Genomic DNA, 16,144 nt, shown 5'->3' on the forward strand with positions numbered 1-16,144 from the left:
GGCTATGCAACTGCTTGGTTTTTATATTCATTTTCGGTAATTCCTGACTCCAAAAAGCTGAAGACAATATTTCTGATGTTTCTTAGTCCAGTAATTCATCCAGCACTTCTGAAGTCAGACAAATTGACTATGTTATACTAAAGCGTAGAAACAACAGAAACCTTATGCTTTGCTGTAATTAATAAAGTTCTCAGGACAATGGATGTGAACATTTGTCGGTCATCTAAGATAAGCATAATATCCATGGCCAATTCCGGCTTCATCAACACCTCCAGCTTCGTTCCATTTTTGAAGCATGTACTTTTCTTTTAAACCGAAATACCTTGATGTGGTAGCTCATCCCCGAGTCCATTCAGCAAAACAAAAAGGGGGAAGCAAACAGATACGATTACCTTTCCTTGTGTATTGCTCAGATGTCATCAGGCTCCTTGCTGCATCATGTCTCGTATCTGGAAATCATTGCTGTAGCAGGGTGACCAGAATACATTGTGTACTGTGGAACAGCCCAAGATCTAGTGAACATTACTTAGTGTTATAGTCAATTTTTCTATAGTTTAAGTTCTAGACTAAATTAGATGTAACTTTTTATATATATAAAAACTGTATTATGCAAAGAATATTCAACTAATTAGTCTATACTCCTCTGATTTGGAGATGCAATCTCACTTTATTTTGTAGAGGAACGGGAACTTGAACACTATATCAGAAGGTTTCACAACTCTGCTGTAAACTGCTTCCATTATTCTTTTTATGATGTGTTTTACGGTTATGCAGGTCGATGCTCACAATGTTGTACCCTGCTGGGTAGCTTCAGACAAACAAGAATACAGTGCCAGAACAATCAGGAAGAAAATTCATGATAAACTCCCTCAGTTCCTGACAGATTTTCCTCCAGTTATCCAGCATCCTTTTAGCTCATCCCTGAAGGCAGAGGTTGGTATCATAAAATATTTTATCTCGAAGCTCATTAACTTGGTTGAATGTTGAAAAATACTGAAACAAGTTATTTCTTAACTCCACTATTAAGAATGTAAGGGTGGTAAAAAGAAACAAAGTAGTTTTGAGCTTGTGCTGGTTCAAAATTGTTGCTGTCTGAGAGGCCAGCAATGTAACACAAGGAATCTGTATAATTATTAAAAGCATTAACTTATTTTCAACACAAGCAAGCTGCTTTTATATTTTGAATAGTGATTTTAAAAATGTTATTTTATTTATCAATATTAGCCCCCAGATTTTACCAGAAATTAGAAATTCATTCATTGGGATGAATATGTGACACATGAACATATAAATGTATGAATTAGGAACAGGAGTAGGTCATTTGGCCCCTCGAGCCCTCCCTGCCATTGCCTAAGGTCATGGCTGATCTGGTTGTGGCCTCAATTCCACATTTCTGTTGACCCCCAAAGGTCTTTAACTCCCTTACATTAGTCAAGAATCCTTTCTGCCGACAGTTGGACTGTAATGGATTCTTATTGTACTGAGAACACATTTGTTTGAGGTGCCTTAATTAAAGAAATCCAATCTTATACTAGTTTAGAGATTTAAAAATATACATATATAGAAAATCGAAGCCCTTTGAACCTACTCCATCCTTCATTATGATCATGTCTGGTCATTCAACTCCATAGCCTTTTCCTGCCTTTCCTGTATATCCTTTCGATCCTTTTAGCGCCAAGTACTGTATCCAACTTCTTGAAATCAGATAATGTTTTGGTCTCCACTGCTTTCTATGGTAGCAAATTGCTCACCACTCTCTGGGTGAAGAAATTTCTCTTCATCTCAGTCCCATATCCTTAGACTGTGTAACCCATGGTTTTAGACTCCCCTGTACATTGGCAACGTACTTCCTGCATCTACCCTCTCTGATCCTGTTAGAATGTTATAGATTTCTATGTGAAAATTTATTTTGTGCCTTTGATTATGACAAGTATTTCAAAATTTCCATTTGGGTTTTGCTGGAAGTCTATTTGGATCAAACAAAATGACCGTTTGACCAGAAGCCAGTTTTCTCATTCTAATAGCCAGTCTGATGAAAAATTATTTTTGTGTCGGCAGATATTTAGCATACTTTAGTTCAGAAACAGGCTGGCTACCTTCAAAACCTTTGTATGGAAAATATTCAAAAGACAGGGCTACCATAGTGTTAAAGGTTTGGATGGTGAAGTACAATGTGTTCAAGAAAATTTTCTTTATCAATATGTGGATGCTCCTACTAGAGAAAGAGCAAAACTAGACCTTCGTTTGGGCAATTAGGCAGGGCAGGTGACTGAAGTAAAAGAGGGGGAACACTTTGGGATGGTTTCAAAATGGTTATGGAAAAGGATAAGCCTTCCATAAAAGTTAAACGTTTTTAATTGGAGTAAGGCAAATCTCAATGGTAGGAGACAAAAACTTTCAAAAGTTGATTGGGGTAGACTGTTCGCAGGTAAAGGGATGTCTGACAAGTGCGAGGCTTTCAAGAGTGTGATGACGAGAGTTTGGAGGCATTTTGCTCCTGTTAGAGTGAATGGTAAGGCTGGCAGGATTAGGGAACGATGGATGAATCAAGATATTGAGGTTCTAGTCAAAAAAAGAAGAGAATTTTATTTTAGATGTAGACAACTTTGGTTCAATTGATTGACACCTTCGTGATTATCAACTATAGACTGGTGAGTCTGACTTTGGTTGTGGGTAAATTGTTGGAGATGATTATAAAAGATAGACTTTATGGACATTTAGAGAGGCAAAAATTGATCAGGGATAGTCAGCATGGTTTTGTGTGAGGAAAATCGTGTCTCTCAAACTTGATTGAGTTTTTTCAGGAAGTTACCAAAAAGATTGTTGATGGAAGGGGAATAGGCATTGTTTATTTGGATTTTGGTAAAGCCTTTTATAAGATTCTGCATGGTAGACTAATTAGTAAAGTTGGGTCACATGGGATTCAGGATGAGTTTGCCAATTGGATACATAATTAGCTTAATGGCAAGAGACGGAGAGTAATAGTGGAGGGGTGTTTTTTTGACTGGAGGCCCACGACCAGCACTGTTCCAGAACCGATCCCTGTGGGTCCTCTTTTGTTTGTCATTTATATAAATGATTTGGATGAGAATATTAGAAGGTATGGTTAGTAAGTTTGCAGACAACACCAAAATTGGTGGCAGAGTAGACAGTGAAGAAGGTTTACTAAGATTACACAGGAAGCTCATTAAAATGGGTCAATGGGCTGAAAAATTGCAGATGGAGTTCAATCTGGATGAATGTGAGGTATTGCATTTTGGTACAACAGACAAGAGTAGGGCTTATATAATTAATGGTAGAGCCTTGGGTAGTTTTGTAGAACACAGAAGGACCTAGGGGTACATAATTCTTTAAAGTTTATATCACATATAGAGAGGGTGGTTAAAAAGGCATTTGGCATGCTTGCCTTCATTGCTCAGTCCTTTGAGGATAAGAATTGGGAAGTCATGCTGAGGTTGTATAGGACATTGGTGAGGCCTCCTCTGGAATAGTGTCCAGTTCTGGTCGCCCAATTTTGGAAGGATATTATTGAGCTGGAGAAGGTTCAGAAGAAATTTACCAGGATGTTGCCGGTTATGGAAAGTTTGAGTCATAAGGAAAGGCTGGACAGGATGGAGTGTAGAAGGTTGAGAAGCGACTTGAAAGAAGTTTATAAAATAATGAGAGGTATCGATAGAGTTAATGGTAGTTGTCTTTTCCTTAGGATGGGGAATTTCAAGACTATCAGGCACATTTTTAAGGTGAGAGGAGAGAGATTTAAAAAAAAACAGACATCAGAGGCAAATTTTTTACGTGTTCGCCTGTGGAATGAACTTCCGGACGAAGTGGTGGATGCGGGTACAATTACAATGTTTAAAAGACATTTGGATAGATACATGAATAGGAAAAGTTTGGTAGGATATGGGCCAGGAGCAGGCAGGTGGGACTAGTTTAGTTTGGGATTATACTTGGCATGGACTATTTGGAGCGAAGGGTCTGTTTCCAATAAACATACAATTTTCTTTTGATGTTTGCGTTAGGTATGTCAGGTAATTTTATCTTCAGTGCACAATTTCTTGCTAGTGCTGTAGAGTTAGTTACTGAATCCCTGACCCTCAAATTCAGTGTCATCCTCTTTGCTCTGCCACATCAATAGAGGAAACAAAGTATGGCTCATTTAGAGGAACCTATCTACAGTATGAATTTCTACTGGCTATTACAAATTGGTTTTTACAATGCTGGGTATTGCAACAATGTTAAAATTAATTGTCATATGTATTTTGACCCCTGAAACAAGTGTAATGTTGTGTTAGTTGATTTATTGTACAGGACGTTGGTGAAGCCACTTTTGGAGTACTGTGTACAATACCGGTTACCCTGCTACAGGAAGGATATTATTAAATTGGAGAGGGTGCAGAGAAGATTTACAAGTATGTTGCTGGGACTGCAGGATTTGAGTTTTAGGAAGAGGCTGGATTGGCTGGGACTTTTCACTGGTGCATAGGAGGTTGAGTGGACTTAGAGAGATTTATAAAATCATGAGGGGCGTAGATAAGGTGAATAGCAAAGGCCTTTTCCCTAGGGTAGGGAGTTCAAAACTAGAGGGCGTATTTTTAAGGCGAGAGGAGAAAGATTTAAAAGGGACCTGAGGAACAACTTTTTCACACAGGGTGATTCGTATGTGGAATGAACTGCCAGAGGAAGTGGTAGATGCACATACAGTTATAGCATTTGAAAGACATTTGGACAAGTACATGAGTAGAAAAGGTTTAGAGGGATATAGGCCAAATACAGACCAGTTTAGTTTGGGAAACTTCAGCATGGACGAGTTGGATCAAATGGTCTGTTTCTGTGCTGTATGACTCTATGACTCATTATTCGGGTAAGTAAGAATGATATGGTCATCTTATTAACTGTCAATTTGGTTTTGTTACTTTATCAAGGGTTATATGATTATATACTGAGGTCTTGTGGTGCAATAGATAGAGCTCTGGGTTCGAGACCTATCCCAGGACATGATGATGGAAGGAAGGTTTATTCATAATGTGACCAACCAGAAGGAGTACCAAACTGTACATCACTCCGTTATGCAACAATAACAGGTGGTAGGAGTGGGACAGAGTCCTAGTCAGCCAGCTGAAAGAAAGAAATTTGACTCTTCAGCCATCACTAACCATAGCTCCAGAAAACAACATGCATGTAGTAGTGCATATTGCCACAGGATCTTGGACTCCCTGAGTGAACTGCAGTACTCCACCACCTTGTGATTACAGTATCTGATAGATGCATACTAGGATTACTTGTTCTCCCTGTTTACTAAATATTTTATTCTTAAACGAGAATCTGTCAATTGTAGCTTTCCTTGTTTGGGATTTATCTTTCCAGCTGATTGATTGGGATGCAGCCGCAGCAAGCCTTCAAGTGGATCGTACAGTTAAGGAAGTTGACTGGGCTAAACCCGGGACTGCAGCAGGTCTAACTAGGATGGAGTCATTCATTAACGAGCAGCTTAAGCATTTCAACACTGACAGAAACAACCCAAGTAAAACTGCCTTGAGTAATATGTCACCATGGTTTCACTTTGGTGAGTGTTCAGGAAGTGTTTAACTTTAGATTTTCTTCTTTCTCATCTCAAAAGAAGTATTTCATCTTCACTATCATACTGGTCTCAGAAGAAACGTTTCCCCTTGATGGAAGGGTCAGTGATTGGGGACATAGATATAAGGTAAGGGACAGGAAGTTTAGAGGAGGTGTGAGGAATAGCTTTTTTACCCAGAGGGTGGAGAGAATCTGGAACTCACTGCCTGTAAGGGTGGCAGAGACAGAAATCTTCTTAACGTTGAAAAAGTATTTAGATGTGCACGTGATTGCAAGGCATACAAAGCGATGGCCAAGTGCTGGAAAATGGGATTACAATAGTAAGTGGCTGTTTTTGACTGGTATGGACACAATGGGCAAAAGAGCTTTTTTTCTGTACTGTAGATCTCAATGACTTTTTATCTCTTTGCAGCCTTGCACTATCCTCATAACTTATATTTTTATCTAGCTATAAATCTTCAAGGTAAGCAGACAGAATCAACATGCATTCATAAAAGGGAAATCAAATTTGACCAGCCTATTGCCATCTATTATCCACATATTCTGTGGATAAAGTGGAAGTGGATGTAGTGTACTTAGATTTCCTATAGACATTTGATAGGGTACCACATCTAAGATTATTGTGGGAGATAAAAGTCCATATTGTGCAGCGTACCATATTGGTATTGGTAGAAGATTGGACAGCTTTCAGGAACTAGAGATTAGGCATAAACGAGTCTTTTTCAGTTTGGCAAGATGTAACTTGTGGCATGTCACAGGGATCATTGCTAGATCCTGAACTGCTTGCAATTTCCATAAATGATTAGACGAAGGGTCAGAAGATCTGATTGTCAGATTTGCTGATGACACAAAGAGAAGTAGGAAAATAAATTGAGAAGAGATACAGATTAGAGGAGTGGGAAAAGATGTGGAAAATGGAGTATCATGTCAGAAAATGTGAAATCATCCATTTTGGCAGAAGAATAAAAGAGCAGCATATAATACAAATGGTGAGAGATTACAGAGCTCTGGGATACAGACAGTTTTAGGGTGTCCTTGCACAGAAATCACAACAAGGTTAATATGCAGGGACTGCAACTAAGTAGGAAAGCAAGGAGAATGTTACCAGTTATCACAAGGAGAATTGAATGTGAAAGTAAGGAGGTAATGCTTCATTTTATACAGGATACTGGTGAAACTGCGTCTGGAATACAGTACACATTATTAGTTACCTCATTTAAGGAAGAATGCAAATATGTTTATCGATTTTGTTTCCAATTTCCTGCCCTCACTTTCACCTGGTCTATCTCTGACTCCTCCCTTCCCTTCCTAGACATCTTTGTTTCCATTTCTGGGGATAGACTGGCCACTAATATCCACTATAAATCCTCCGACTCCAGCCATTTCTGCCACCTCCAGTGAGATGCCACCACCAGACACACATTCCTGTCCCCTCCCTTGTCCACCTTCCGCAGGAACCATTCCCTCCGAGACACCCTAGTCCATACTTCCTTCACTCCCAAACACCCACCCAGAGCTCCACAGCACCTTCCCCTGCAACCACTGAAGATGTAACACCTGCCCATTTACCTCCTCTCTCCTCAGTATGCACGGGCCCAAACATACCTTCCAGGTGAAACAATACTTTACCTGCACTTCCCAGAATCTAGTCAACTGCATTCGCTGCTCACAATGTGGTCTCCTCTATACTGGGCAAATGAAGCGTAGACTGGATGACCACTTTGTGGGTGGAACATACATGTTCTGCAGAAAAGACCCTGAGCTTCCAGTTACCTGCCACTTTAACACATCACCCTGTTCCCTGGCCAACATCTCTGTCTCTTGCTTGCTGCAGTGCTCCAGCGAAGCTCAGCACAAGCTGGAAGAACAACGCCTCATTTTCCGCTTGGGGACCCTTTAGCCCTCCAGACTCAATATCGAGTTCAATGATTTTAGGGCCTTAACTCTCCCATGTCTCAGCCCCTTACCCCACACACCAAGCCTTGTTATCTCATAGTCTGCAATTACACACTATCTATTGGTAGCCATTAACAGCTATTCACCCTCCTGGCCAGATTGTTATCAACTGCTTTGTCTGTCCAACTGTTCTTCGCTCTGTTTGGGCTTTATCCCCACCTACTGTTTACTCCTTACCCACTCCTCCACAACCCCCCCGCCCCGCTCCCCACCCCGCCAACCACCACCACCACCACTACTACTCTATCTTCTGCATATAAACTGACAATTTCCTAGCTACCATCAGTTCTGGACCCGAAACATTAACTATGATTTCTCTCCACAGATGCTGCCAGACCTGCTGAATTTTTCCAGTAATTTCTGTTTTGGTTTCTTTTGCAGTTGGCCTTGCTGCACTCTATTTTGTTTAAATCGATGGACTGGTATCACCTCAGTGAGAAGACAGCATATACAAATTATAAAACTGCTTTGTTTTAGATGCAGAATAACAACACTAATTAAATCTGAACATAATCTTTCTGATATCTGTTCCTCCTTTATGAATTAGAAGCATAACATTAAGCACCATACTATCCCTGATATTTGCCTCACTTATCCTTGTTAGCTTCATTACTGACGCTGATCTGCTGTCTCCAGGCTAAGTCAACTCTCTTAAATCCCGCAATCTTGCTACTCTTTTTCTTTATTATCATATGTTGCAGTAAACCAATCTGAAAATGTTGGTTTTTGTTCTCCCTTGCTTGACAACGAATCTAAGGGATAACGTGTAAACCTTATTCAGGAATCCATGTAGCTTTAATGCATATTTCTCATCTGCCAATTAAATTAGACCCATGGCAAATTAATTTAGCATTTTTTAATGTTAGTCATATTATCTTTTATCTTAGGGAAAATAATCATAAATTGTGAAACATAATAGTTGGAATTAAACAGAATATAGCTATATAGATAGAACAATGAGTAAGGACCAAATTTGTATGTGTTTGAATTAGAATGATATCAATAAGATAGAGATGGTATGCAGGGAAAATGCAAAGAAATAAGATTGTTAGAAACTTCAAATTTTGAATTGGCAACTAATGTTGGTTTATCGAACTGAATGCCAGTTCTGAAGTAATAGCTTTGGTGATTCTGAGGGTATCTCATACTCTTTTTGCAGGTCAGATTTCAGTTCAGCGAGCAGTTCTGGAAATAAGGAAATACCGCAACAAGTTTAAGGACAGTGTGGACAGCTATATTGAAGAAGCTGTAGTACGACGGGAGCTGGCAGACAACTTTTGTTTTTACAATAAACAATATGACAAGATTGCAGGTGAGGAGTAGCATTGTTCTGTTTTAACTTAAGTATGAATAATGGGTTCTCGCTGTATGCTAGCTTTTTTGTTGTTTAAATTTTACAAGACATTTATAATTATCATATTCAATTTGGCTAAATAAGAAATTAAAAATCTTAATCTAGCAGCCTTTGGAATTGAACATAATGTATCCTCTCCCTTTTTTGATTTGCTACAGTGCACTACCAGTAATAAAGGATGCTGACTTGTGTAACCTTTAAACCCCATCTTCCCAGCAGCAATTGTCCCGATGTGCAGTTATAATTATTCAGATTACTTAAACAGCTTTGCATGGACGAAATCTTGCTGTATAATTTTTACTTAAGTTTCAGTATGGATGGGTGAGCATAATAGACTAAATTTTAACAAGGTTCAACTTTTAGAAATGTTAATTAGGGTCTAATTGATGTAATGTAACATTTTCACTAGGCAACCAGACAGCTTCCCTGCCACATAAACCATCTCAGGATATGATCGTAAGAAAAGACCACAAGAGATGGATTTTAAACACTTTCTTTTTGTAGGAACAGGAGAATGCTCCTCCAGGCTCCCAAAAGGTATTTGCAGCCTCCTCCTGACCCAGTCTCCACCGGTGTCTCTCCTATACTGAGACCGCATGGGATCGTTTTCCTCCACACTTGTCCAAGTGCCAGATAGTGACAAACAGGAGGCTGAAAGAACACAGCAGGCCAGGCAGCATCTGGAGGAAAGGAACAGTCAACGTTTCGGGTATTACCCTTCTTCAGTCCTGTTAATTAGGCTTCAGCCCTGAAGAAGGGTAATACCCGAAACGTTGGCTGCTCCTTTCCTCCAGATGCTGCCTGGCTTGCTGTGTTCTTCCAGCCTCCTGTTTGTCTACCTTGGATTCTGGCATCTGCAGTTTTTTCACCTCTTGCCAGAAAGTGACACTTAGTCCTCTGATTCTTTTTTTATCCTAGAGAACAATAGTCTCCTCCTGTTCACTTGCAGATAGTGAATAAATCAGCTGCATCATAATTATGTCCTGGTTAAAATTGACACTTTTTTTTAAACTGTAAATTAATTTCCATTTGTTGTGACCAAGATGGGAGGATTGCACTGGCTTTCTCTAGCTCCACAACTCCAGGGTCACAGCATAAATTTAATGGTGTTACCAAGTTCCAGACATAGCAAATCGTATGCTCTCTCTCTCTCTCTCTATTAGACTTGAAAGATCCATTAACCAAATTTCATTACTAAATACAAAAACATTTTATTATAAGACAAAACATATCTAAAACTGCCAAACTAGTTAACACAGTTTTTAATATGAAAATATAAATGTTCATTCCTCTCTAAATAACTCCAGTGACACACACACCAAGTAGAGAGATAAAATGGATTATTCTTTGCAGAGATTCACTTTGGGAAAACACACTTTGGCTAATAAGGCTTAGATCTTGCAGGCAAATGGAACCAGGTATGGAATGTTCAGATGGTGGTCAGTCAAATATTCTGTCATGTGTACATGAGTGTCAGTAAACATTAGTCTCTGGGATCATGGCAACCGTTGCTCAGGAAACACAGTAGCGGAAGTCTTGCAGTCACTCTTCAAAAGGGCAATCAGGTTTCACACTGGATTCGCAACGAAGGTGCTTCAGAAACAGGAGATACAAGCTGAACAGAGATAGTAAGAACTGCTGATGCTGGAGTCAGAGATAACACAGCAGGCCAGGCAGCATCAGAGGAACAGGAAAGCTGACGTTTTGGGTTGGGACCCTTCTTCAGCTTTCCTGCTCCTCTGCTGCCTGGCCTATTGTGTTCCTTCAGCTCCACACTGTATACAAGCTGAACAGCTTGGTCTTTTTCAAACATTACCCTGCCCGACCAATTGAAAATCCAAATGCAGTCTCCAAGCCTTCAAACAGAACAACCTTAAACCTGAGTCATTTTAAAAAAAGTCTAGTGTTTTCACTGAAGTAAGTTCAGACAAACAAGAGCAGCAACTACCTGGAACTATGTCATTTCTAAGAGATGCTTTGTTAAAAGGAAAAAGATCCAATATGCCTTCTTTTTAAAAGTTAGAAAAAAATTTACATACCCTTCAAAGTCAGCACTAGAAAAAAATTAAATGCGAAGCCATCATTTTACATTTAAAATGCATTGTGTTATTTTTTAAGAAATTGATTATATACTAATTCTTAGGAATGAAGATGATTGGCAAAGGAAAGAGGAAATATGAGAACGATTTTTAGAAAAACAACATTGCAGATAGTTACAGCTGATCTTTGGTTACCCTAGAGGAATCTGTTTCTTTCAGGTGCTTCTGATTGGGCACAGAAAACTTTGCAAATGCACAGCAAAGACAAACGGCCATATGTTTATACGCTGAAAGAACTGGAAGATGGGCGAACACATGATTCTTTGTGGAATGCAGCACAGGTACATACAAACACTAGCAATGGTTCCTGTAAATTTTTCTTTAGTTGGGTTACAAATTCTTCCAAGCACTACATTTTTATCTATGGGCAGTTTACATTTTAACATTCATGACTTGCATTATGAGGCAAATTTCTTCCAAAAATAGAAGTTGTAAATGGCCAGATCACTAGAAACTGGATATACAAGTGAGATACACATCGGTAATCTTGCAGAAGTCCCTAGATGCTGACCTACATAGGAGTTACCTGGAAATTTCTTTTAAAGTTGTTCCCAATGCCCCTGGAGAAAACAAGAGCAGTGTCTATTCAGGGGAGTGATTAATTGAAGTAGCAGATGATTATCATTGCTTCTCAGAAGATCTAGGCCAAAAGATCACTGTCACCATCACAATTGTCCTGTCCTACCATTAGGAAAGGCCGTGCAGAAGTGCCACACACTCGTATGCACTTGGAAAGGAGGTGCCTCAAGAGTTCTCAAAGTTGACATCTCATGGCCTCGGGCTAAATTTGGGCAAATTTCCTGCTAATTATTATCTACCATGTCTCCCTGTCTCTTAACCTGTGACTCAGTACACCTCCATGCTGAACTCCAATTGAAAGAAACACGAAGGGATAGAAAATGTACTCCAGGTTGGGGACTTTTATGTCCCCCATCAAAAATGGCTCAGGAGCTCTACTCAAACCAGCTTAGTACTAAAGGATGCAGCTGCTAGAGTGCGTCAGCAGCAGGTGGTGAGAGAACCAATAAGAAAGAGAAACTTGACTGATGTCATCCTCATCCATCTGCATATTACAGATGCATCTATCCATGCTAGTTCTTAGTTATAGTGACAACCACATACTCTCAATAGATTCAAAGTCCTATTTGCTCAAGAGGATACTCTCCATTGTGTTATGTGACATGACTATTAAATGGGATAAATTTTGAACAGATCTAGCATCTCAAAACTGGGCACCTGTGAGGTGCTGTGGGCCATCGATAGCAACAGAATTGGACTCCGTCACAAGCTGGAATGGTATCCTAGCATATCCCCCACTCTACCATTACAATCAAGCTGAGGGTCAACCCTGATTGATTGCGAACAGGACGGCACGCCAGAAACAGGACCACATATGTCTAAAAATGAGGTGTCGACCCAGGTAAACCTACAGCACCGAATACTTGCCTACAGCTGAAACAATATGCAATAGACAGGTCAAAGCAATCCCACTACCAACAATCAGATCTAAACACTGCAGTCTTTCTGTATCCTGTTGTGAATGATGGTGAACAATTAAACAACCAAAAGAAAGTCCATCTTTAGTGATGGGGGAGCTTAGAATATCAATGCAAAGGACAATACTGAAGCATTTGCATCCATCTTCAGACAGAACTGCCAAGTGGATGATCCATCTTCAGGTTTCTTCCTGAGGGCTGCAGCATCACAGATACTAGTCTTCAATCAATTTGATCCACTCCACATGACATCAAGAAACAATTGAAGACATTGGATACTAGAAAGGTTGTAAACCCCAATAACATTCCAGCAAAGTATTTATATTTTTTAATAGAATCCCTGCAGTGTGGAAACAGGCCCTTTTGGCCCAACAAGTCCACACCGACCCTCAGAGAATCCCACCCAGACACATTCCCCAAACCCACATAATCTACACATTCCTGAACACTACGGGCAATTTAGCGTGGCCAATACACCTGGCCTGCATATCTTTGGACTGTGGGAGGAAACCGGAGCACCCAGAGGAAACCCACACAGACACGGGGAGAATGTGCAAAATCTGAGCAAGTGACAAAGATGATCGATGAGGGTAGGGCAATGGATGTTATCTACATGGACTTCACTAAGGCCTTTGACAAGGTCCCTCATGGCAGGCTGATACAGAAGGTAAAGTCGCAGTGGGTCAGAGGTGAGCTTGCAAGATGCATAAAAAACTGGCTTGGTCATAGAAGACCAAGGGTAGCAGTGGAAGGGTGTGTTTCTGAATGGAGGGCTGTTACTAGTGGCGTTCCTCCGGGATCAGTGTTGGGACCTTTGTTTTGTAATATATATAAATGATCTGAAGGAAAATGTAACTGATCTGATTAGCAAGTTCGCCAATGATACAAAGGTTGGTGGAATTGTGGATAGTGATGAGGAACGTCAGACGATACAGCTGGATATAGATCAGTTGGTGACTTGGGCAGAGAGATGGCAGATGGAGTTTAATCTGGAAAAATGTGAGGTAATGCACTTCGGAAGGTCTAATCCAGATGGAAAATATACAATAAATGGCAGAACCCTTAAAAGTACTGATAGGCAGAGGGATCTGGGTGTACAGGTACACAGGTCACTGAAAGTGGCAACGCAGGTGGACAAGGTAGTCAACAAGGCATACAGCATGCTTGCCTTCATGGGCCAGGGCACTGAGTTTAAAAATTGGCAGGTAACGTTGCAGCTTTATAGAACCTTAGTTAGTCCGCATTTGGAATATTGTGTCCAATTCTGGTTACCACACTGCCAGAAGGATGTGGTGGCTTTGGAGAGGGTACAGAAAAGATTTACCAGAATGTTGCCTGGGATGGAGGGCATTAGCAATGAGGAGAGGTTGGAGAAACTTGGGTTGTTCTCACTGGAATGACAGAGGTTGAGGGGTGACCTGATAGAGGTCTACAAGATTATGAAGGGCATGGACAGAGTGGACAGTCAGAAGCTTTTTCCCAGGGTGGAAGAGTCAGTTACGAGGGGCCATGGGTTTAAGGTGCGAGGGGGCAAGGTTTAAGGGTGATGTATAAGGCAAGTTTTTTTTTTTAAACAGAGGGTGGTGGGTACCTGGAAGTCACTGCCAGGGGAGGTAGTGGAAGCAGATACTATAGTGACGTTTAAAGGATGTCTTGACAAATATGATGGGAATAGAGGGATACAGGCCCCGGAAGGGTAGTGGGTTTCAGTTGTGATGGGCAGCATGTCGGTGCAGGCTTGGAGGGCTGAAGGGCCTGTTCCTGTGCTGTAATTTTCTTTGTTTAATTGCAACTTCTCAGGTATTGAAGCAACCTCTGTGCAGGTCTTGTTGTATATGGCCAACAATGGCTGACAGACAGCAAGTAAAACTCATGCCACATAAATGCCAGATACTGACCATTTCCAACAAGGGAATCTAACCAAAATAGAAATAGCTGGAGAATTCAGCTGTGAAGAAAAGTCACTGGACCCAAAACGTCGACTGTTATCTCTCCACAAATGCTGCCAGACCTGCTGAGTTTCTCTAGCTACTTCTGTTTTTATTTCAGATTTCCAGCATCCACATTTCTTTGCTTTTTGTTAAGAGAATGTAACCATTTGAGCTTGATGTTCTACTGGCATCAACATCAACTAAATCCCCCACTATTCAATTGGGGAGTTATCACTGAGTAGAAACTGAACTGTCTAGAACTAAATACTGTCGATACAAGAACAGGTTAGAAGCTGGGGTTTCTGCAGCGAGTAATTCATCACCTCTCAACTTCCCAAAGCCTGTCAATTAGCTACAAGGCACAAATTGGAGGGTGATGAAATACAATCCACTTGCCTGAATAAGTGCAGCTCCAACAACACTCAAGAAGCTTGATGCCATCCAGGACGAAGCAGCCTGCTTGACTGGCACCACATTCACTAACTACCTTCAACACAGATGCTCAGTAACAGCATGGTGTCCCATCTACAAGATGCACTGCAGCAACTCACTAAGGCTCCTTCAACAACACCTTCCAAATCTGCAATATCTACTATTTAGAAGGATCTAGGTCAGCAGATGTTTGGGAACACCATTACTGGAAATCTCCTTCAAGCCACATGCTGTCCTATATTGCCTTTATTTCACTGTCATGGGGTCAAATTCCAGGTGGACTGCAGAAGTTCAAGGAGACAGATCACGACAACCTTACCAAGGGCAATTAGCCTCAGGCAATGAATGCTGACCTGACCAGTAATGTCCACTTCCTATGAATAAGTAAGAAAGACACAAATGAAAGTTTAATGTTGAGATACTGATGCTTGTGAATCTCATTGAACACGAGACTTTAATATTCACTAGTTCTAGAAATGAGAGATTGCAATGTTACAGGATATTTATAAATGAGGAAAACCATTCAATCCACTTTGACTCTTTTGTGCAGAATTAGCATGCAATCCTATTCTGCCTACCCACCCCTAGCTGCCTTTCTTGTAAAGTGCAGCACCTTCAGCTGCAACATTTTTGTTGTTATTTACTGTAGCTTCAGATGATCCATGAGGGGAAGATGCATGGTTTTCTTCGAATGTACTGGGCTAAAAAGATTTTAGAGTGGACTGCTTCACCTGAGGAAGCCTTACAGTTCTCCATCTACCTGAATGATCGCTATGAACTGGATGGCAGAGATCCAAATGGATATGTAGGTAAGCACAAATTTGCTTTTATATTTATCTAAAGTTGGTGGTGCATACATACCTTATGCCTCCACATAAAATATTAGTGCATAAATCTTAAAAATAAATGAATAGACCATTTGCAGTTCCTTTAACCCCTTTTAATGCTGCGTTATTCCAATACCATCTGTTCTTCAATTCCTATCCCTCACATTAAGATTACAAAAAGGGAATCTCTGTTGATTTGTGGAATCTTTTAATGGATTGGAAAATCACCTGGTATTTTCCAGTGCTGCTTAGTAGCATTGTGAAATAAAAACAAAAGTAAACAAATTCATTTTGATACATAGAGCATAACCTAAAAGTGGCAAAGTCATGCGACACATTTAAAATCTGCTCCTGACTACGTTTATCCAGTCCAAGCTACACCAGCATTTATGCCAGATGTAGGAAGAAATAATCAAATTTCTAATATCTGAAGCCGTACGTTTCATTTTTGTGAATATGACAAAGTGTTACC

The 16,144-nt window shown here is 40.3% G+C and overlaps 1 protein-coding gene across 2 annotated transcripts in view; it reads left to right on the forward strand.

The window, feature by feature from the left end:
* LOC109938449 (CPD photolyase) overlaps positions 1 to 16,144 on the forward strand; it is a 33,962-nt gene that overhangs the window by 9,231 nt on the left and 8,587 nt on the right. For both annotated transcript variants that reach the window (XM_048604795.1, XM_048604796.1), the window contains exons 5-9: positions 775 to 933; positions 5,365 to 5,563; positions 8,693 to 8,845; positions 11,146 to 11,267; positions 15,495 to 15,654. In XM_048604795.1, coding sequence (XP_048460752.1) covers positions 775 to 933; positions 5,365 to 5,563; positions 8,693 to 8,845; positions 11,146 to 11,267; positions 15,495 to 15,654 — 793 coding nt within the window. The remainder of the gene's footprint in view (positions 1 to 774; positions 934 to 5,364; positions 5,564 to 8,692; positions 8,846 to 11,145; positions 11,268 to 15,494; positions 15,655 to 16,144) is intronic.

Source organism: Rhincodon typus, chromosome 13 (genome assembly GCF_021869965.1).
Source record: "Rhincodon typus isolate 14 chromosome 13, sRhiTyp1.1, whole genome shotgun sequence".
Lineage (NCBI taxonomy): Eukaryota > Metazoa > Chordata > Chondrichthyes > Orectolobiformes > Rhincodontidae > Rhincodon > Rhincodon typus.